At 37.4% G+C, this 23,627-nt stretch overlaps 2 protein-coding genes across 2 annotated transcripts in view; one reads left to right on the top strand and one right to left on the bottom strand.

Moving 5' to 3' along the window:
- Window positions 1-357: 357 nt before the first annotated feature.
- Window positions 358-12,089, bottom strand: LOC128662240 (zinc finger protein OZF-like). Its single transcript, XM_053716063.1, has 2 exons — window positions 11,916-12,089; window positions 358-1,886 (listed from the first exon to the last, which is right to left on the bottom strand). Exon 2 carries the CDS (start codon window positions 1,712-1,714, stop codon window positions 470-472), a length of 1,245 nt encoding a protein of 414 aa, XP_053572038.1. The 5' UTR covers window positions 1,715-1,886; window positions 11,916-12,089; the 3' UTR covers window positions 358-469.
- Window positions 12,090-12,287: 198 nt separating this feature from the next.
- Window positions 12,288-23,627, top strand: part of LOC128662238 (gastrula zinc finger protein XlCGF57.1-like) — a 111,633-nt gene continuing 100,293 nt past the window's right edge. The window contains exon 1 of the mRNA XM_053716062.1: window positions 12,288-12,370. The gene's annotated coding sequence lies outside the window, so the exon portion shown is untranslated. The remainder of the gene's footprint in view (window positions 12,371-23,627) is intronic.

Genomic DNA, 23,627 nt, shown 5'->3' with positions numbered 1-23,627 from the left:
TCATTTGTTGAAGTAGCAGCAATGCACTACTGGGTGCTAACTGAACACATCAGGAGACCCAGTGACATGAGGCATATTATGTGCAGCAACCAATAGGCAGCTAGCTCGCAGTAGTGCATTTCTGCTCCTGATCCTACCTAGGTATGCTATTCAACAAAGAATACCACAAGAAAAAAGCAAATTAGAAACATGAAGTAAATAGGAAAGTTGTTTGAAATTGCAAGTTCTGTCTGAATCATGAAAGTTTAATTTTGATTTTACTGTCCCTTTAATAAACACGATAGTACCTCTTTTTCCACAAAAGGAACAGTACCTAAAAATAAAAAAATAAGCGTATAGAAGTGATCTTCTATTGACTCACACTAAGTATTTTTTAATTATGAGATTTTATAAACTGAAATAAATTTATATTTAACAAGGAAATAAATATAGTCTTAAAATGAATGAGAGGTTTTTTTTGAAACAGCAATCATAAATTAAGTCTTGTATGCATTTTTTTGTGCTTCGAAAGGGAAGAACTTTCAGAAAAACTTTTGCCACATTTGCCACAGGAGTATGGCTTTTCTCCTGAGTGAGTTCTCTGGTGCTTTATCAAAGACCAGATATCAATAAAGCTTTTTCCACACTCCTTACACATATGTGGCTTTAGTCCTGTGTGAATTCTCTGGTGAGTAAGACAATTTGAACTCTCCGAAAAGGACTTGTCACAAACTGGGCATTTATACGGCTTCTCTCCTGTGTGACTTCTCTGATGAACTAGCAAATTTGAGCTATTAGAAAATGACCTTCCACAAACAGTGCACGTATAAGGCTTTTCTCCTGTGTGAGTTCTCTGGTGCTTAATGAGGTATGATCTATCCGAAAATGTTTTAGGGCATTGGTTACACATGAACGGTTTCTCGCCTGTGTGTTTCCGTTCGTGTGTCAGAAGATACGAACTGCGGCTAAATTTCTTCCCACAGTCATTGCATGTGTATTTTTTCTCACCTGTGTGAACCCTTTGATGAGAGACAAGAGCAGAGTAATCTGAAAAACTTTTAGCACATTCATCACATGTGTATGGTTTTTCACTGGTGTGTATACGGTGGTGTGTAAGGAGATCTGAACTTCGTTTAAAGCTTTTATCACATTCTGCACATGAGTATGGTTTTTCACCAGCATGAAGTTTTTGGTGTCTTACAAGGTGTGAGCTCTGGGAAAATCTTTCTTCACAATAATTGCAAGAGTATAGTTTCTCAGCTGTGTGTGACTGCAGGTGCTTAAGGAGAGTTGCATTACGTGTGAACTTTTTACCACATTCACTACAAACGTAAGGTTTCTCTCCAGTGTGTGTCCTTTGATGTATTAGAAGATTGGAGTTATATTTAAATCTTTTCCCACAGTCAGGGCATGCATATAGCTTCTCGTTCTTGTGAGCTTTCAGGTGGACGTGAAAATACTCAATAATGAAAAAGCTTTTCCCACATTCACTGCAAATGTATAGTTTCTCTTGTGACTGTGTTTCCTCAGTTGTAAGTGGTTCTGAGTTGTTCATGTTCCCATAATTCATATAAAGTGCATCTTTATGAGTTGCTTGGTGGAAACGGAAATCGGAGTTCTGGCCAAATGCTTCCCCACAAATAGTGCATATACATGTTTCCTCTGACATACGGTTCTCTTGTGTACTTGAGTTAGTGGAAAATGTCTTCTCACAAACAACACATGTAAAGTTCATACAGTGAGCTGTGCAATCCAAATCATCTTCTAAACATTTAGTAAATGTCTTTTTTTCTCTTCTGTTTTAACATTTTTAGTGTCATTATTTTGCATTGCTTAATTCTTTCTTCTGCAGAAATCTCTGGAGAGTGAAGTAAAATCCTCATCCTCTTTTTGACACACTGGCTCAACTGAGATAAAATACAAAATATGAATGTTATTAAATACTTAATACTATATATTTTTATGTGAATGAAAAAGTTTAAATGAACACGGAAGTCAAAATTAAACTTTCATTATTCAGCTTGTACAGTTTAAAAACAAACAAACATTTTTTAAATGTAACTTTTTTTGTAGAAACATAGCTCCTTGTTAAAGTAAAGATCAAAACACACTTGCTCTTGAGCCTAATCTGACTTTAATGTGTGTAACAATGTTTTTTAAGCAACCTGAAGAGGGACGCTGCAGCAGGCAGTGCTGAGTGACAGAAGGTAATATCTCTACATTCAGTTACTGCTATTGCACACACTGCTTGGGTATCTTCTGTTCAGAGACAGATGCACTCTGTGTTAAGTCTTCTAAAATAAATAAATAAAGCTTTTAGCTATACAGATGTCATACTCATAACTTAGTTTACCATAGAGACGCTACTGTACTCTGTAACTCACTCTCCAGGTTGATTTTATAACACAGCTGCCAGAAAGTGCTCAAGACACTGTATTCAAAGTAAATGCTGTTAAAATGATTTCAAGCTGTAGATTTTAAGGGTATTACAAATCTAGATCAGTTGGAGAATACAGCATTTGAAAACCCTTAGTTGTTCTTTTATTGTGGCATTTTGAGGCCCATTGACAATGAGGTCCTTCATCGATCTAAGCACTCATTGTAAAGCACGTGGCTGGGGTAGACAAACTGCAGCATTAGTACAAAGGGCAAATAAACTTTCCCCTGTACCAAATTGCAGCTAAGTTGAATATTTAAGGGGACAGTACAACGCACAGGGAAAAGACTTTTCTAAACCAAATCATTTTCATTTAAAGCAAGATAAGGCAAAAGACTAGTATATCAAGCAAACATCAATACAGAATAGAAGAGCATCTGCACCCACAATGAAAAACCAGCTGAGCCAGGAAATCTCCTAAGCAAGAGCACAAATAAACAAAGTAAAGTCCAAATTAAACTTTCATGATTTAGATAGGGCGTGTAATTTTAAACAACTTTCCAATTTACTTTTATCATCAAATTTGATTGTTCTCTTTGAATTCTTAGTTAAAAAACCGAGGTAGGCTCATATGCAAATGTATAGACCCTTGAAGGCCGCCTCTTATCCGAATGCATTTGACAGTTTTTCACAGCTAGAGGGTGTCAGTTCATGTGTGCTATATAGATAACATCATGCTCACATCCATGGATTTATTTAAGAGTCAGCAATAATTGACTGAAATGCAAGTCTGTCAAAAGATCTGAGATAAGGAGGCAGTCAGCAGAAGCTTAGATACAAGGTAATCACAGAGGTAAAAGGTTTATTTCTATAACAATGTTGGTTATGCAAAACGGGGAAATGATAAATAAAGGGATTATCTATCTTTTTAAACAATAACATTTTTGGTGTTTACTGTCCCGGAAAACAATCAGGTGTGGGTGTGCATTCCCTATTCTGAGGTTGGTGACTTGAACATGATCAACTACACTCTGACCAAAGAGAAGTACCAATCTAATAAAGGAGGGGTCACATGCCTCTGCAGAATAAGGCTGTGTAAAAGAGGATTCATTTTTCAGTCGGACAATCGTAAACACACATGTAAGTTGTGCCAGGAATATCCAATGAAAGTGCAAGGAGAGCTAATTTACTTGTGTTCCCTCCACAATCACAGACTCCTGTGACATTATATATTTACAAAATGAATAAATAGCCTATTGTCTAAAAAACACAGTGTATACTAAACACATTTTTTTCTTTCATGAATCAGACAGAGCATGCAATTTTATGGAACTTTCTAATTTACTCCTAATATAATTTGTTCTTCTTTCTCTTGGTAGCTTTACTTGAAAAAGCAGGAATGTAAGCTTAGGAGCCAGCCCATTTTTTTTTGTTCAGCACCCAGGATAGCGCTTGCTGATTAGTGGTGACATTTACTCACCAATCAGCAAGCGTTACCCAGGTGCTGAACCAAAGATAAGCCAGCTCGTAAGCTTACATTCCTGCTTTTTCTAATAAAGATACCAAAAGAACAAAGAAAATTTGATAATAGGAGTAAATTAGAAAGTTGATTAAAATTGCTGCTATATCTGTATAAGGGTGTAAGGGGAATGTGCATTATATTTACGTTTGCTAATGAAACATACATTTTACTAGAAGCATTTGTGATAATACGTGTATTGCAAAGATGCTTTTGTTTAAAACTGAAATGCAATTGTGCGTATTACAGTTTAGACAATCATTTCCCTTTAAATATAAGGATTTGTTTTATTTCTCTAAGAAATCTATTTGTGTATACTTATTCAAGAAATAAGATACTAGAAAACAGAAAAGAAGAGAGCGCAACCACGACTCAAGGTAAAAATATTTGTTTCCACTTTGCGCATATACATAAGTTGCACTTACAAGATATAAGTAATACAAGCCCCTTCAGATCAACACACAATTTACGGCATCCGGTTTTAAACAGCTGATCCTGCTTTTCACCAATATCTCTCTTTAGCGTGTGACTTCCGTCAATGGCAGTCTTTGCGGTAAGTCTCTTTTACTACTGCTGCAACGGTGATTTCTGTGACTTTATACTCGTCGGATGACAAAACACACAAGAAGCATCAAATGGCAGTCAAGCGCAACTATCTCTTTATTTTTTATTTTACACTTTGCACACAGCTGTCTTGGACCCATGAAGCAGGTCAAATCACTGATGCATAGATGTAACAAGCAATCAACAAGTCAAATCACTGCTGCGTTTTACATAGCAGAGATTTAACCTCCTTACTCTCTGTTTCCAATTTCTGTGCCCAAAACACCATTGAGCCAGGCTAAAAACAATTGCATGTCATGGAGGGGGATGTACCCTGTATATATTCATAGTGAAAACAGTGGCCCAATGGTTATTAGCCCTTTGAAAATATCAGTTACTTATTCAAAAATGAGAATTAGAGCACCTATGCCAGGATTGGCATTAATTTATGTGCCCAAAACGCCATTGGACCAGGCTAAAAACAATTGCATGTCATGAAGGGGGATCTACCCTACATATATTAACAGTAAAATCAGTGGCCCAATGGTCATTAACCCTTTAAAAATATGATTTACTTATTCAAAAATGGTAATTAGAGCACCAATACCAGTGTTGGCACCAATTGCTGTGCCCAAAACACCATTGGGCCAGGCTAAAAACAATTGCATGTCATGGAGGGGGATCTACCCTGAATATATTCATAGTGAAATCCATGGCCCAACGGTTATTAACCCTTTGAAAATATCTGTTACTTATTCAAAATAGTAATATTTGTATTGGTGCCAACGTATGCCCTTTTCTTTCATGTAATTAGCAAGAGTCCATGAGCTAGTGACGTATGGGATATACATTCCTACCAGGATGGGCAAAGTTTCCCAAACCTCAAAATGCCTATAAATACACCCCTCACCACACCCACAAATCAGTTTTACAAACTTTGCCTCCTATGGAGGTGGTGAAGTAAGTTTGTGCTAGATTCTACGTTGATATGCGCTCCGCAGCAGGTTGGAGCCCGGTTTTCCTCTCAGCGTGCAGTGAATGTCAGAGGGATGTGAGGAGAGTATTGCCTATTTGAATTCAATGATCTCCTTCTATGGGGTCTATTTCATAGGTTCTCTGTTATCGGTCGTAGAGATTCATCTCTTACCTCCCTTTTCAGATCGACGATATACTCTTATATATACCATTACCTCTACTGATTCTCGTTTCAGTACTGGTTTGGCTTTCTACTACATGTAGATGAGTGTCCTGGGGTAAGTAAGTCTTATTTTCTGTGACACTCTAAGCTATGGTTGGGCACTTTTATATAAAGTTCTAAATATATGTATTCAAACATTTATTTGCCTTGACTCAGGATGTTCAACGTTCCTTATTTCAGACAGTCAGTTTCATATTTGGGATAATGCATATGAATAAATCAATTTTTTTCTTACCTTAAAATTTGACTTTTTTCCCTGTGGGCTGTTAGGCTCGCGGGGGCTGAAAATGCTTCTTTTTATTGCGTCATTCTTGGGCGGACTTTTTTGGCGCAAAAAAATGTTTCTGTTTCCGGCGTCATACGTGTCGCCGGAAGTTGAGTCATTTTTGACGGTTTTTTGCGCCAAAGGTGTCGGCGTTCCGGATGTGGCATAATTTTTGGCGCCAAAAGCATTTAGGCGCCAAATAATGTGGGCGTCTTTTTTGGCGCTAAGAAATATGGACATCACTATTGTCTCCACATTATTTAAGTCTCATTATTTATTGCTTCTGGTTGCTAGAAGCTTGTTCACTGGCATTTTTTTCCCATTCCTGAAACTGTCATTTAAGGAATTTGATCAATTTTGCTTTATATGTTGTTTTTTCTATTACATATTGCAAGATGTCCCAGATTGACACTGAGTCAGAAGATACTTCTGGAAAAACGCTGCCTGGTGCTGGATCTACCAAAGTTAAGTGTATCTGCTGTAAACTTGTGGTATCTGTTCCTCCAGCTGTTGTTTGTAATGAATGTCATGACAAACTTGTTAATGCAGATAATATTTCCTTTAGTAATGTTACATTACCTGTTGCTGTTCCGTCAACATCTAATACTCAGAGTGTTCCTGTTAACATAAGAGATTTTGTTTCTAAATCCATTAAGAAGGCTATGTCTGTTATTCCTCCTTCCAGTAAACGTAAAAGGTCTTTTAAAACTTCTCATTTTTCAAATGAATTTTTAAATGAACATCATCATTCTGATTCTGATAATGGTTCCTCTGGTTCAGAGGATTCTGTCTCAGAGGTTGATGCTGATAAATCTTCATATTTATTCAAAATGGAATTTATTCGTTCTTTGCTTAAAGAAGTCTTAATTGCATTAGAAATAGAGGATTCTGGTCCTCTTGATACTAATCTAAACGTTTAAATAAGGTTTTTAAATCTCCTGTATTATTCCAGAAGTTTTTCCTGTCCCTGATGCTATTTCTGAAGTAATCTCCAGGGAATAGAATAATTTGGGTAATTAATTTACTCCTTCTAAACGTTTTAAGCAATTATATCCTGTGCCATCTGACAGATTAGAGTTTTGGGACAAAATCCCTAAGGTTGATGGGGCTGTCTCTACTCTTGCTAAACGTACTACTATTCCTACGGCAGATAGTACTTCCTTTAAGGATCCTTTAGATAGGAAGATTGAATCCTTTCTAAGAAAAGCTTACTTATGTTCAGGTAATCTTCTTAGACCTGCTATATCTTTAGCGGATGTTGCTGCAGCTTCAACTTTTTGGTTAGAAGCTTTAGCGCAACAAGTAACAGATCATAATTCTCATAGCATTGTTAATCTTCTTCAACATGCTAATAACTTTATTTGTGATGCCATCTTTGATATCATTAGAGTTGATGTCAGGTATATGTCTCTAGCTATTTTAGCTAGAAGAGCTTTATGGCTTAAAACTTGGAATGCTGATATGTCTTCTAAGTCTACTTTGCTTTCCCTTTCTTTCCAGGGTAATAAATTATTTGGTTCTCAGTTGGATTCTATTATCTCAACAGTTACTGGAGGGAAAGGAACTTTTTTACCACAGGATAAAAAATCTAAAGGTAAATTTAGGTCTAATAATCGTTTTTGTTCCTTTCGTCACAATAAGGAACAAAAGCCTGATCCTTCACCCACAGGAGCGGTATCAGTTTGGAAACCATCTCCAGTCTGGAATAAATCCAAGCCTTTTAGAAAACCAAAGCCAGCTCCCAAGTCCACATGAAGGTGCGGCCCTCATTCCAGCTCAGCTGGTAGGTGGCAGATTACGTTTTTTCAAAGAAATTTGGATCAATTCAATTCACAATCTTTGGATTCAGAACATTGTTTCAGAAGGGTACAGAATTGGCTTCAAGATAAGGCCTTCTGCAAAGAGATTTTTTTCTTTCCCGTGTCCCAGTAAATCCAGCGAAGGCTCTAGCATTTCTGAAATGTGTTTCAGATCTAGAGTTGGCTGGAGTAATTATGCCAGTTCCAGTTCTGGAACAGGGGCTGGGGTTTTATTCAAATCTCTTCATTGTACCAAAGAAGGAGAATTCCTTCAGACCAGTTCTGGATCTAAAAATATTGAATCGTTATGTAAGGATACCAACATTCAAAATGGTAACTATAAGGACTATCCTGCCTTTTGTTCAGCAAGGGCATTATATGTCCACAATAGATTTACAGGATGCATATCTGCATATTCCGATTCATCCAGATCACTATCAGTTTCTGAGATTCTCTTTCCTAGACAAGCATTACCAGTTTGTGGCTCTGCCGTTTGGCCTAGCAACAGCTCCAAGAATTTTTACAAAGGTTCTTGGTGCCCTTCTGTCTGTAATCAGAGAACAGGGTATTGTGGTATTTCCTTATTTGGACAATATCTTGGTACTTGCTCAGTCTTCACATTTAGCAGAATCTCATACGAATCGACTCGTGTTGTTTCTTCAAGATCATGGTTGGAGGATCAATTTACCGAAAAGTTCATTGATTCCTCAGACAAGGGTAACCTTTTTAGGTTTCCAGATAGATTCAGTGTCCATGACTCTGTCTCTGACAGACAAGAGACGTCTAAAATTGATCTCAGCTTGTCGAAACCTTCAATCACAATCATTCCCTTCGGTAGCCTTATGCATGGAAATTCTAGGTCTTATGACTGCTGCATCGGACGCGATCCCCTTTGCTCGTTTTCACATGCGACCTCTTCAGCTCTGTATGCTGAACCAGTGGTGCAGGGATTACACAAAGATATCTCAATTAATATCTTTAAAACCGATTGTACGACACTCTCTGACGTGGTGGACAGATCACCAACGTTTAGTTCAGGGGGCTTCTTTTGTTCTTCCGACCTGGACTGTAATTTCAACAGATGCAAGTCTGACAGGTTGGGGAGCTGTTTGGGGGTCTCTGACAGCACAAGGGGTTTGGGAATCTCAGGAGGTGAGATTGCCAATCAATATTTTGGAACTCCGTGCAATTTTCAGAGCTCTTCAGTCATGGCCTCTTCTAAATAGAGAATCGTTCATTTGTTTTCAGACAGACAATGTCACAACTGTGGCATATATCAATCATCAAGGAGGGACTCACAGTCCTCTGGCTATGAAAGAAGTATCTCGAATACTGGTATGGGCGGAATCCAGCTCCTGTCTAATTTCTGCGGTTCATATCCCAGGCATAGACAATTGGGAAGCGGATTATCTCAGTCGCCAAACGTTACATCCGGGCGAATGGTCTCTTCACCCAGAGGTATTTCTTCAGATTGTTCAAATGTGGGGACTTCCAGAAATAGATCTGATGGCTTCTCATCTAAACAAGAAACTTCCCAGGTATCTGTCCAGATCCAGGGATCCTCAAGCGGAAGCAGTGGATGCATTGTCACTTCCTTGGAAGTATCATCCTGCCTATATCTTTCCGCCTCTAGTTCTTCTTCCAAGAGTAATCTCCAAGATTCTGAAGGAATGCTCGTTTGTTCTGCTGGTGGCTCCAGCATGGCCTCACAGGTTTTGGTATGCGGATCTTGTCCGGGTGGCCTCTTGCCAACCGTGGACTCTTCCGTTAAGACCAGACCTTCTGTCGCAAGGTCCTTTTTTCCATCAGGATCTCAAATCCTTAAATTTAAAGGTATGGAGATTGAACGCTTGATTCTTACTCAAAGAGTTTTCTCTGACTCTGTGATTAATACTATGTTACAGGCTCGTAAATCTGTATCTAGGAAGATATATTATAGAGTCTGGAAGACTTACATTTCTGGGTGTCTTTCTCATCATTTTTCCTGGCATTCTTTTAGAATTCCGAGAATTTTACAGTTTCTTCAGGATGGTTTGGATAAAGGTTTGTCTGCAAGTTCCTTGAAAGGACAAATCTTTGCTCTTTCTGTTCTTTTTCACAGAAAGATTGCTAATCTTCCTGATATTCATTGTTTTGTACAAGCTTTGGTTCGTATGAAACCTGTCATTAAGTCAATTTCTCCTCCTTGGAGTTTGAATTTGGTTCTGGGGGCTCTTCAAGCTCCTCCGTTTGAACCTATGCATTCATTGGACATTAAATTACTTTCTTGGAAAGTTTTGTTTCTTTTGGCCATCTCTTCTGCTAGAAGAGTTTCTGAATTATCTGCTCTTTCTTGTGAGTCTCCTTTTCTGATTTTTCATCAGGATAAGGCGGTGTTGCGAACTTCTTTTAAATTTTTACCTAAGGTTGTGAATTCTAACAACATTAGTAGAGAAATTGTGGTTCCTTCATTATGTCCTAATCCTAAGAATTCTAAGGAGAGATCATTGCATTCTTTGGATGTAGTTAGAGCTTTGAAATATTATGTTGAAGCCACTAAGAATTTCCGAAAGACTTCTAGTCTATATGTTATCTTTTCCGGTTCTAGGAAAGGTCAGAAGGCCTCTGCCATTTCTCTGGCATCTTGGTTGAAATCTTTAATTCATCATGCTTATGTCGAGTCGGGTAAAACTCCGCCTCAAAGGATTACAGCTCATTCTACTAGGTCAGTTGCTACTTCCTGGGCGTTTAGGAATGAAGCTTCGGTTGATCAGATTTGCAAAGCAGCAACTTGGTCTTCTTTGCATACTTTTACTAAATTCTACCATTTTGATGTGTTTTCTTCTTCTGAAGCAGTTTTTGGTAGAAAAGTACTTCAGGCAGCTGTTTCAGTTTGATTCTTCTGCTTATAATTTCAGTTTTTTTCATTATAAGATTTAAACTTTGTTTTGGGTGTGGATTATTTTCAGCGGAATTGGCTGTCTTTATTTTATCCCTCCCTCTCTAGTGACTATTGCGTGGAAGATCCACATCTTGGGTAGTCATTATCCCATACGTCACTAGCTCATGGAATCTTGCTAATTACATGAAAGAAAACATAATTTATGTAAGAACTTACCTGATAAATTAATTTCTTTCATATTAGCAAGAGTCCATGAGGCCCACCCTTTTTTGTGGTGGTTATGATTTTTTTGTATAAAGCACAATTATTCCAATTCCTTATTTTTTATGCTTTCGCACTTTTTTCTTATCACCCCACTTCTTGGCTATGCGTTAAACTGATTTGTGGGTGTGGTGAGGGGTGTATTTATAGGCATTTTGAGGTTTGGGAAACTTTGCCCCTCCTGGTAGGAATGTATATCCCATACGTCACTAGCTCATGGACTCTTGCTAATATGAAAGAAATGAATTTATCAGGTAAGTTCATACATAAATTATGTTTTTTCCAGTTTGTATATCCAATTGTTGTATAAAGGGATTCCACCTCTGTGGAACTACATTATATGAATCATATTATTATTTAAATAAAACCTATATTTTTATATTAAAGTCAATTCAAAGCAGTCTGACAAAAAAACTGAATAAGAAACCAACTTCCATGAATATGAAAAAGAATTTCACGAATAAGAAACAGCTTTAATAAGAAACCAACTTCCTTGTCGTCATTTTTTTTTATCATGATTCAGATAGAAGAGTATGTGATTTCTTTCCAATTTACTTCTACTATTAAATGTTTTTCTTCTCTTGATGTCCTTTGTTGAAAAGGATACCTAAATATACTCAGGAGCTACTGATTTGTGGCTGCTAATAAATGCTTCATGTTATTGGCTTACTCAATCCATTCAGCTAGCTCCCAGTAGAGAATTGCTACTTCTTCAACAAAGGATGCCAAGAGAATTAAGAAAATTAGATAGAGAATACAACTTTCCAGTTTACTTCTATGATCTGAATCATGAAAAAAACGTGGGTTGTATGTCCCTTTAAGGTTTACAAAGATTAGACTGTGCTAAATAATGAATATCATTTTTGTTTATAAGTTTAAAATTGAGTGAAGATTTTCATCCTTTATTCATAGTTAAAATTTACTATATAATTATTTTTTTCTCCCCTAGATTTAACAAAAGTAATCCCGCTATTATACTTCATTAGGCTTTCTCCCATCCGACTTGGAGAAGTGCGTTATTTTATTATTTCTCTATATAAATATACACATAAAACGTCCATTAGTGAATAAGGAGCATACCCCCAGCACTCACTTGATTTTATTTGGCTGCATGATGATATTGCCGTATTCCACTTGATGTCGAGGAGCATGACAATATGAAAGAGATGCAAAAATGAATTAAAACGGTGTCGCATAAATATTTATCTTCCAGAGTCATTAAATGAGATTGCTAGCTAGTCTGGCCTACAATTAAAAACATCTCGCTTACCCGCATTGCACAGGTTAAATCACCCAGTTTGCATAATATTTTTACTGGGACAATATTTATACATGGCATTCTGGGATTTGTAGTGCCGGTGTCCCTTCCGCTTAAAAAAGTCATTGATTATAAAACCACAATTCCCAGAATCCAAAGGATACCGATTCTCATGGGCTACACTGTTCCTCCAGTTAATAGTAGTACCACAGGTCCCAGAATCCACTGCTCTCAGGTTAGCAGTGGCCGCCCACATGTCTTCTTGCACAAAGGCTGCTCATCAATATCAGGTAATAGATTTTTACAGTGTGTATACTATTCTGAGCACTGTGTGTGTAACTGAGAAAGTATATATGACTACTGCATTCCATACGTAATAGTGCAACGGCAACTACTTCCTATAAATAAAGGGATGTCTATTTTAACTTTCAGCATGTATGTTTGGTACTGTATGGTTCTTATGATGATCATGGGTACCTAAGTCTTTCACGGCTCAGCAAGCTAATGTGTTATACTTCTGGAAAGCTTTACACGTTTATGATAAAATTGTTGTCATGTATAATGATGAACTCTCTCTTCACAAAGTAAAATATAAGAATGTTGTTATACACAGCTAACAAGTGAACACGCACTTTTGTCATATAGTTGGATTGTAAATCTTTAAATTGTGTGCGCACTTTAAAATATAATTTGCGTTATATATAATGCATATTATGTTTTCGCAAGTTTACATCTTCTCCTTTTTTTTAAATAATGAACAATATAATGAGAACTGACATCATTTACTAATGTAAAAATAAAATTAAAAAATACTGGAAATTTAGGGAAGTGAAGGGTGTATGTAGGTGGTCCTGGGTTTTCAGGGCTCCCCATTATAAGTGTCCAGGAAAACATTGCTGAGGTGGCAACCCCTAACCCCATAGCTCTTTAATAATGAACAGCTTTAAGCTTTCCTGTGTCAACAGCCTTGGTCTGTTTAAAAAAACAAACACATTTTTAGCCTCTTGAAAATAACTTGTCTTGGGTTTTTTTCATTACTTTTTTCCCAAAAAAGTTTTTGCAAAAAGTTTATATAAAGTAATAAAGACGATGGTCCTACTTTAAAAGTATGACATGTGCAAAATTGAATTGCAATTAGTTTTTGGCATGTTTAAAAAAAAAATAATAAAAATAATAAAAAAAAAATATATATATATATATATATATATATATATATATATATATGTGTGTTAATTGCACACATCAGGGCTTTATAACATTGTTCAAAATCTAGGAGTCAGATTTTTTTTGTGTGTAGTCAAAAGGTAATTAATTAGAGTTAAATCACTGATACATAACATACTTGCAGCAGTGCTTTAACCTCTTGATTTTCCAGAACAGCCAGTGCAGCAGACAATTAACCATTAATTGCCCACAACACACAGGAAATTAGAGGTTAAATCACTGCTGCTTAGTGTTTACCATACTTGTGCCATGAGCACTGATTTCCTATTTGTGTTCTTTGCTAATCGCTGCATGTTTTCTGGGTAATGAAGGAGTTAAATCTCCACTGCAAGTGTGGTAAGTAGCAGCAGTGATTTAGCCCCTTGATTGCCCTGTACAGTTTATGCAACAGATAGTTCACTATCGGGATTATTACACTCATAGATGGAGGAAGATGGGGAAGCTGACACATTAGTGTACTTCTAATACAGCCTCTCAAAGAAAATATGAAAAAATTATCCCAGCGCCTTTTTCTTGGGCCCGTTTTCTGTGTTTACTGAGCCTTAACATACACCATTAATTTATAATTAAAGGACACTAAAGAAAAAAATAAACATTTATGACTCAGACAATATGGAATTAATAAAGCTCTTAAAATATTCCAATTGATATGTATTATCAAATTGACACAAGCTTTTTATATGAACATCTTCTGAGGCATCATCTCCTACTAAACATATACAAGAGTTCACAATATATATACTATTAGTCCAGAGGCAGAACTTTTTTTTTCACTTTCTGCATAAAAAATTTGTGAAAAATTTCTGCAGGTCATTTTGAAATAGAATTAATTTTAAATTAGGCAATTAAACTAAAGCACCAACTAAATTTTATAATGTGTTTATGAATGGGAGAATAAAGCAGTTTTTTAATTTTATTCTATATAACTGCATTGCAAATGAGCTGCAGAGAAAAAAAGAAAGTTTTTAAAATGTCTCTTGAATACATTTGTTTAATTTGTTCTTGGTCTAATATCACATAATTATAAGTAAAAAATGTAATAATAAAAAGGTGCATGACTCACAAGAATATCTTACATTCAGGAGTCACAGCTTTGCAGACCAGGAACAAAAAATCCCTAAAAGCCAGTCATCAGTCAATGCACAGCTTTGCAGCACTGCTCCATATTTTACTGTTCACTTCAAACATCACTTTGCTCTGGCTGCTCTGTGTTAAAAATTACACACTGCTGTTTGAAAAGAAAAGCTTGGCTTGGAGCAGCACGGCTAAAGCGCTAACAGTTCCTGCATGTGTCCTGTCCTTTCTGCAGATATGCTGCATTTTCTGTGATGCCATCTCAGATCACAGCATGTTCTGCCTTGGGGACTATGAGTCTGTGATTGGCTTATTTACTTGCATTATCAAATTTTATGGATTTTTTTTATATGCGCATTTTCTGAGGGGGTGAGCTCCCTACTAAACTTACAAGTGTTCACAAAAGTCACATTTTTTACTTATCCGCTGCAATTTCCTACTCATCCAGGGCTAGTGGACTAGTGGAAATTTCAAGCCCTGAATATATGTAATATGAGTTTGATCGACTTATTGTCTTGTATTATGCATCTTTTGTTTATTCAATTCTGCTGTGTTGAATGGTACTTAAAGCATTAAAACCTGAATTCAAACATATTCGGAAGATCTCATCATCAATCAGTCACCATGGTTTACTTTCACATGAGCCACATCTATATAGCTTCTGTGTACGTGTGCAGAAATTTTCACATCAAATATTTTGTTTCTTACTTGTTTAGGCAATGTGTGTATATACAGTGTATATATATATATATATATATATATATATATATATATATATATATATATATATATATATATATAGGCAAAAAATTGGTGTATGCGCACTCTCACCAACGTTCAACAGCTACCAGGGTGCTATACGGTGTATGATAGAAAAGCAAAAAAAGAAGCACTCACTGGATTTTCATCAAAAAGTGACCAGAAATTTAATGTAGTTTGTGACGTTTCGGGACAACAACAGTCCCTTCCTCTGACAAATGAACACTGAACAAAAGCTGCCTTAAATAGGCTCCCAAATACACTCCCCTCAGGATCAGCCAATCAGGCTGAATAATTACACACACCCATTAAGTGACCAATGAAAAAACATAATCCAATTTGTGCATGTGACTGTTATAACGTTATAGAAAAAAAAGGTTTAAAAACACATTCCCCTTGGACCCTAATGCTAGTAGTCATGCCCTCTAGTGACAATAAACATCATATGTAATTATCAATTCTCTAAATATATGCAAAAGATCATAATATCGTCTATTATTCAACATCCAATCAAACATTGGATTACAAAAACTCAACTTGTACTAAATTCCAATTCGTCATTCCTCTTGCTTCTGATCCGCCCCTTGTTACCAGGGACGCGATCAGCTGTAAGTCTATAGCCATCAACCTAAGTTACAGATCAGCCCCTGATTACTAGGGACACAGACCTCAGTCTAATTCTAGCTCTCGAACCAAATGCGCATCACCACACACACTAGCGTATCTACTGCTAAATTCCTTATTGTCTGCGCCTTCCTAGATACTCAGTAGCCGATCGCCTTGTAAAAAATTGACAAGCCTGTAAACAGAAAATCATCCAATGGCAAGCTGCCATGTAAAAAAATGGGCGTGTCAAAAGGAGCGTGTATGCCTCAGTAGTAGATATGCTAATGTCTAACACATCATCATCCAAAAAGCCAATAGCAAGGAGCCACGACGAAAATAGGCGTATACATAAAGGCTTGCCTGTCACAAACGTAAATACCCTGACATCCGATGTACCGCAGTCAAAACACAAGCGAAAAACAAAAATAAAAGTGAAAACCAAAAAATCACAACGACCCAAAATACACCAATGTATAAACCAATATACGCTCATTATTCAATCCCTCTGTGCACCGGCAACCGTGTCATATATAGCGAAATCGCAATGTTTGAATTGTCGAGATGCACCTAAAGCAAAAATCAGCTACATCCAGTGTGACATACCCTCGGGTGCACATAACTAAACAAGGATTAATTTCTGGACCACCTATTTGGTGTCCAGCATGTTAAGTATGTTATTCTTGAATATCAGTGAAACCAATTTAGCCAATCGCTAAAAGTCCAGCCCTACTAGGGCGTGTTTATTAATTCCTAGTGCCTAAACAATGAGCCCATTGCTCAAATCCTAACGTGAACTGTTATCACTTAAAAATTATACAATCCCCGTCTGGGAAAAAAGGGGACTGAAAAAATCCAAACATTTATTTAAAAAATATTAACACTTGTGTCTAAATAAGTGAACCCAACATAATCACCTAAGAAGTGCATAAACCTAGATAATAAATAAAAATAAAACAAAAACATATATCCCCACATGTTGACCTCACCAGGTCTTTGCCCCAATCTCGGGCATCCAACTGTACCCTCAAAGGGAAACACGGGGGGGGGGGGGAGGGAGGGGAAAGACAAAAAGGGGCTACATCATGTAGGGCATGACAAAACTGCAGAAGGATCCAATAGGAATCGTGTAACCACTCCATTGGAGTGATACACCACACAGACAATACAATTAAAATAAAACAGTTAAAAACAAAAATTGGCACGTGGAGAACTGACAGAGAACAAATAATATTCTATTGAAAAATGATCATAAAAAAAGAAGATCATAAAAAAACAGATCATAAAAAAAGCAATTATCCAAGAAAAAGTAAATATATTACAACGGATTATCATGGACTCTCACCAAAGCATGGAATCACATAGGGATTCCTAAGTAATCAAAAAATAAAAGTAAAAAAGTATAAACAGGCCAAAAAGTGTCAAAAATTGTAAGTCAAAAATTATAAAAATAGGTCAAAAATAGAATTCAAAATCAATTAAAAGATCAAAAATTCAAAAAAATAAAAATAATAATAATGATAACCAAAAACTGAAAATGTATGCTTAGAATAAAAAAAAAAACAGGCCCAAATTTTATAACAATAAATCAAAAATATAGTGCAAAACAATTAAAAATCGAAAAAAATGCTGATAATGGACTCATGGACTCTCATATATGTAACAGCGGGATATCATGGACTCTCACAGAGGCATAGAATCTCTTATGGATTCCTAAAGAATCAAAAAAAGGAGGACCAAAAAGTCAAAATCAAAGTTCACAGAAAACATTGCCATCCAGTGTGGGTATTGAGTCCTCTAGGGTGTATAGTCCCCAATTCATAGATCCATCTTGATTCCTTGCGTAATAGGAGATTACCCCTATTGCCCCCTCTCCTAGGGACTGGTACATGGTCAATGAGTCTAAATCTCAAGTCATTGACTGAATGCCCCGCCTCCAAAAAGTGTCTCGCCACCGGTTGGTCCGCCTTTCCGTTCCGTATTGCCAGTCTGATACTAGATCTATGATTGGCCATCCTGGTTTTGGCATCATCTGTCGTCTTACCAACATAAAACTTGCCACACGGGCAGTTTAATAAATACACGACATATTTCGTGGTGCAAGTAAGGAAATATCTGATGTTATAGATTTTGTTACTTTCTGGATGGTGGAACTGGGAGCCGGTGAGCATCCCACTACAGGTCACGCAGCTGAACCACCATCTGGGTTAATGTCGGCCTTTACCAAGATATCTCTAAGGTTTTTGCCCCGTCTGAAGCCTATTCTTGGTGGTTTCCAATCTTTGAATGGTAAGGTGTTGTCTGCTTCTATTAGTTTCCATTCTTCCTTGACCATTCTCGTTAGTGGTACTACTCCAGGGGAATATGTGGTCACAAAAGTCAATTGATTGATGTTATCAGATGATGTAATAGCTGTTGTGTCTCCCGTGTTTAATGCTTGAGTCTTCATATCTCTTAACTCATTTGCTTTGTATCCCCTCTGGATAAAACGTTTTGTCATCTCCTGTAGTTGTTCGCATGTTGTTTCATCCGTGTTGTTTCTAATTACACGTTGGTATTGAGCCTTAGGAATGTTACGGATAAGGCTAGGTTGATGGCAGCTTTTTGCATGTAATAATGAATTACGGTCAGTTTCTTTACGGAATAGTGTAGTTCCCAGTCTGTCTTCTACTTTGAACACTCTCACGTCCAGGTAGTCCACACTATTGTTGTTAACTGTGTGTGTAAATTTAATAGGGCTTGCCAATGAATTAAGATGGTTAATCCATTCCAATAGACTGTTCTCACTCTCACTCCATATCAAGAACAGATCGTCGATGTAGCGACAATAGTGCCTGATACGATTGTCGTCATACACTTTTCATCAGGATTGACTCGTGTTGAGCCATAAACAAATTGGCAAATGATGGGGCCACATTTGACCCCATTGCTGTCCCCGAAATTTGTTTGTAGAATGTAGTATCAAACAAAAAATAGTTCTCTGTTAAGCATAGAGTGAGCAGGCCAACAAGTACTTCTTCAGATGGACCAATATATACCGCTTTTCTTAAGGTCTGTATAACTGCCTTGGTGCCTTCATGGTGGGGAATTACCGTGTATAGGCTTGACACGTCTAGGGTGACCAATAGATCTTGGTCAGTGATGTTCTTTAAATTAGTGATCTTCGTGATGAAATCCTGAGAGTCCCGTATATACGATGGAGTTAATTTAACAAGAGGTTGTAAATAGAAATCCACAAACTGGGCTAAAGGCTGAAGTAAAGACCCTCTAGCCGAGACAATAGGTCTCCCCGGTGGTTGTTGTGCGTTTTTATGGACCTTAGGTAAGGTGTATAGTAGGGGAATAAGTGGATGTTCCCGACGTAAAAAGTTGTAGTCATCTTGTGTAATCAGACCATTATTTTTGTACTCAATCAAAGTTGTGTCAATTCTCCTCTTTAATCTTGAAGTGGGATCCCTATCCAAAGCTAGATAGGTATTTGTATCTCTCAACTGGCTGAGAATCTCGGATTTGTAGTATGACACGTCCATGATCACAATAGCCCCACCCTTATCAGCAGGGCGAATCACGATTGAAGAATCTTCACTTAAGGATTTAAGGGCCAATCTCTCGTCTTTTGTTAGATTGTCTCTTATTGACATGTCTGGTCTTTCTTTGATGTTATTAGAAAGAAAACCAGTGAAGGTGCTGATAGTAGGGTTATTTGAGGATGGATCAAAAGACCCTTTTGCTCTGAAGTCACTCCTTTGTTCTGAATTGGTATTGAAATATTCCTTTAATCTAAGATTTCTACTGAACCTCTGCACATCAATATACAGATCAAATTCATTGGTTTTCACCGAGGGCACAAAAGATAAGCCTTTATTTAACAAATTAATTTCAGTCTCAGATCGTGTACGTGAACTGATGTTAAATACAATATTATCTATGCTCTCCGTTGTTGGTGGTATCGGTGGGCAATGCCCCCCCGCCTTGTGTGTGGCCTCCGCCTCTTCCTAAAAAACGATGTGCAGATGGATGTCCAGCCAATGGAGGTAATGCTGCTGCACTTGAGTTAGAGGACTCCCAATGTCCCCTATTACCTCTTGATCTCGTAGTAACGCCCCTGTTGGAGCCAACCGTATCCTCAACTTGAGTCTCAGTTCCTGAGCTATCTCCAGAGCTCGTGTCTACCGTGGCTATGGACTTTTTGGTAAACCGCCGGTCCCTCCTTGGCCTGTGTGGTCTCCTATCCTCTGGTGCTACCATCCATCTATAGATAGATTTGTAGGAATAATCTTGTGTGACAGTATGTAATTTTCGGTTTTTAAAGGCAATCAGATCTTGTTTATAGGTCTTGATTTGGAGGCTTAATTTGTTCAACCAATTCGTGTTGGTATCAGAATCTAGTAGTCCCTGTTTTTCTCGTTCAAATGTTAATATTTCAATTTTGACTTCTTTCAAGAGGCGACCAACCTCTCTGATGACAAGTAGCATAAGGTCGAATGAACATTTATTTAGAATTTTGCACCAATTGATGCAAAATTCGTTATTCGACCTGCCAATAGTGGGGATATTCCTTATTCTGAAACCCCTCGGGATCATTCTCTTTTTGTGGTAGTCTGATAGATATGCTCCATGCAGATTTAAGTCGACTTCTCTCTGTTTAAGCTTAATCAATGTATTATACATTGTTTGTAATGATTCCTCCACTTGTTGCTCCTCTATGGAGCCAAAGCGGATCAGTTCTGCGTCCTCGTCAGTGAAAGTGAAGATATCCTCATCCTTATCTTCCGATAGCGTGCCACTAGGATTCACAGCGGTCTCTGTGTCCATAATGTCCATGTCCTCTCTGTTGGTCATTGTCAGTTCTCACAATATGTCAAATAGTAGTATAGCCGGGGGGGGGGGGGAAGAAGTGATTCGGGTAAAAAACAACCCTGTTGTGGGTGCACTGCACAAGGTTTCAAATTCAGGCAAAAAATTGGTGTATGCGCACTCTCACCAACGTTCAACAGCTACCAGGGTGCTATACGGTGTATGATAGAAAAGCAAAAAAAGAAGCACTCACTGGATTTTCATCAAAAAGTGACCAGAAATTTAATGTAGTTTGTGACGTTTCGGGACAACAACAGTCCCTTCCTCTGACAAATGAACACTGAACAAAAGCTGCCTTAAATAGGCTCCCAAATACACTCCCCTCAGGATCAGCCAATCAGGCTGAATAATTGCACACACCCATTAAGTGACCAATGAAAAAACATAATCCAATTTGTGCATGTGACTGTTATAACGTTATAGAAAAAAAAGGTTTAAAAACACATTCCCCTTGGACCCTAATGCTAGTAGTCATGCCCTCTAGTGACAATAAACATCATATGTAATTATCAATTGTCTAAATAAATGCAAAAGATCATAATATCGTCTATTATTCAACATCCAATCAAACATTGGATTACAAAAACTCAACTTGTACTAAATTCCAATTCGTCATTCCTCTTGCTTCTGATCCGCCCCTTGTTACCAGGGACGCGATCAGCTGTAAGTCTATAGCCATCAACCTAAGTTACAGATCAGCCCCTGATTACTAGGGACACAGACCTCAGTCTAATTCTAGCTCTCGAACCAAATGCGCATCACCACACACACTAGCGTATCTACTGCTAAATTCCTTATTGTCTGCGCCTTCCTAGATACTCAGTAGCCGATCGCCTTGTAAAAAATTGACAAGCCTGTAAACAGAAAATCATCCAATGGCAAGCTGCCATGTAAAAAACACGCCCATTTTTTTACATGGCAGCTTGCCATTGGATGAGTTAAGAGATATGAAGACTCAAGCATTAAACACGGGAGACACAACAGCTATTACATCATCTGATAACATCAATCAATTGACTTTTGTGACCACATATTCCCCTGGAGTAGTACCACTAACGAGAATGGTCAAGGAAGAATGGAAACTAATAGAAGCAGACAACACCTTACCATTCAAAGATTGGAAACCACCAAGAATAGGCTTCAGACGGGGCAAAAACCTTAGAGATATCTTGGTAAAGGCCGACATTAACCCAGATGGTGGTTCACAAACGTGGTTAAAAACAAAGAAAAAGGGCTGTTATCGATGCATCAGCTGCGTGACCTGTAGTGGGATGCTCACCGGCTCCCAGTTCCACCATCCAGAAAGTAACAAAATCTATAACATCAGATATTTCCTTACTTGCACCACGAAATATGTCGTGTATTTATTAAACTGCCCGTGTGGCAAGTTTTATGTTGGTAAGACGACAGATGATGCCAAAACCAGGATGGCCAATCATAGATCTAGTATCAGACTGGCAATACGGAACGGAAAGGCGGACCAACCGGTGGCGAGACACTTTTTGGAGGCGGGGCATTCAGTCAATGACTTGAGATTTAGACTCATTGACCATGTACCAGTCCCTAGGAGAGGGGGCAATAGGGGTAATCTCCTATTACGCAAGGAATCAAGATGGATCTATGAATTGGGGACTATACACCCTAGAGGACTCAATACCCACACTGGATGGCAATGTTTTCTGTGAACTTTGATTTTGACTTTTTGGTCCTCCTTTTTTTGATTCTTTAGGAATCCATAAGAGATTCTATGCCTCTGTGAGAGTCCATGATATCCCGCTGTTACATATATGAGAGTCCATGAGTCCATTATCAGCATTTTTTTCGATTTTTAATTGTTTTGCACTATATTTTTGATTTATTGTTATAAAATTTGGGCCTGTTTTTTTTTTATTCTAAGCATACATTTTCAGTTTTTGGTTAGCATTATTATTATTTTTATTTTTTTGAATTTTTGATCTTTTAATTGATTTTGAATTCTATTTTTGACCTATTTTTATAATTTTTGACTTACAATTTTTGACACTTTTTGGCCTGTTTATACTTTTTTACTTTTATTTTTTGATTACTTAGGAATCCCTATGTGATTCCATGCTTTGGTGAGAGTCCATGATAATCCGTTGTAATATATTTACTTTTTCTTGGATAATTGCTTTTTTTATGATCTGTTTTTTTATGATCTTCTTTTTTTATGATCATATTTATCATTTTTCAATAGAATATTATTTGTTCTCTGTCAGTTCTCCACGTGCCAATTTTTGTTTTTAACTGTTTTATTTTAATTGTATTGTCTGTGTGGTGTATCACTCCAATGGAGTGGTTACACGATTCCTATTGGATCCTTCTGCAGTTTTGTCATGCCCTACATGATGTAGCCCCTTTTTGTCTTTCCCCTCCCTCCCCCCCCGTGTTTCCCTTTGAGGGTACAGTTGGATGCCCGAGATTGGGGCAAAGACCTGGTGAGGTCAACATGTGGGGATATATGTTTTTGTTTTATTTTTATTTATTATCTAGGTTTATGCACTTCTTAGGTGATTATGTTGGGTTCACTTATTTAGACACAAGTGTTAATATTTTTTAAATAAATGTTTGGATTTTTTCAGTCCCCTTTTTTCCCAGACGGGGATTGTATAATTTTTAAGTGATAACAGTTCACATTAGGATTTGAGCAATGGGCTCATTGTTTAGGCACTAGGAATTAATAAACACGCCCTAGTAGGGCTGGACTTTTAGCGATTGGCTAAATTGGTTTCACTGATATTCAAGAATAACATACTTAACATGCTGGACACCAAATAGGTGGTCCAGAAATTAATGCTTGTTTAGTTATGTGCACCCGAGGGTATGTCACACTGGATGTAGCTGATTTTTGCTTTAGGTGCATCTCGACAATTCAAACATTGCGATTTCGCTATATATGACACGGTTGCCGGTGCACAGAGGGATTGAATAATGAGCGTATATTGGTTTATACATTGGTGTATTTTGGGTCGTTGTGATTTTTTGGTTTTCACTTTTATTTTTGTTTTTTGC

Source organism: Bombina bombina, chromosome 6 (assembly GCF_027579735.1).
Source record: "Bombina bombina isolate aBomBom1 chromosome 6, aBomBom1.pri, whole genome shotgun sequence".
Lineage (NCBI taxonomy): Eukaryota > Metazoa > Chordata > Amphibia > Anura > Bombinatoridae > Bombina > Bombina bombina.
This window is presented reverse-complemented; position numbering and strand designations above follow the sequence as displayed.

What these genes read in the sequence shown, in the direction of transcription:
- LOC128662240 (XM_053716063.1), bottom strand. Translation starts at nt 1,714, where the DNA reads ATGAACTTTACATGTGTTGTTTGTGAGAAGACATTTTCCACTAACTCA.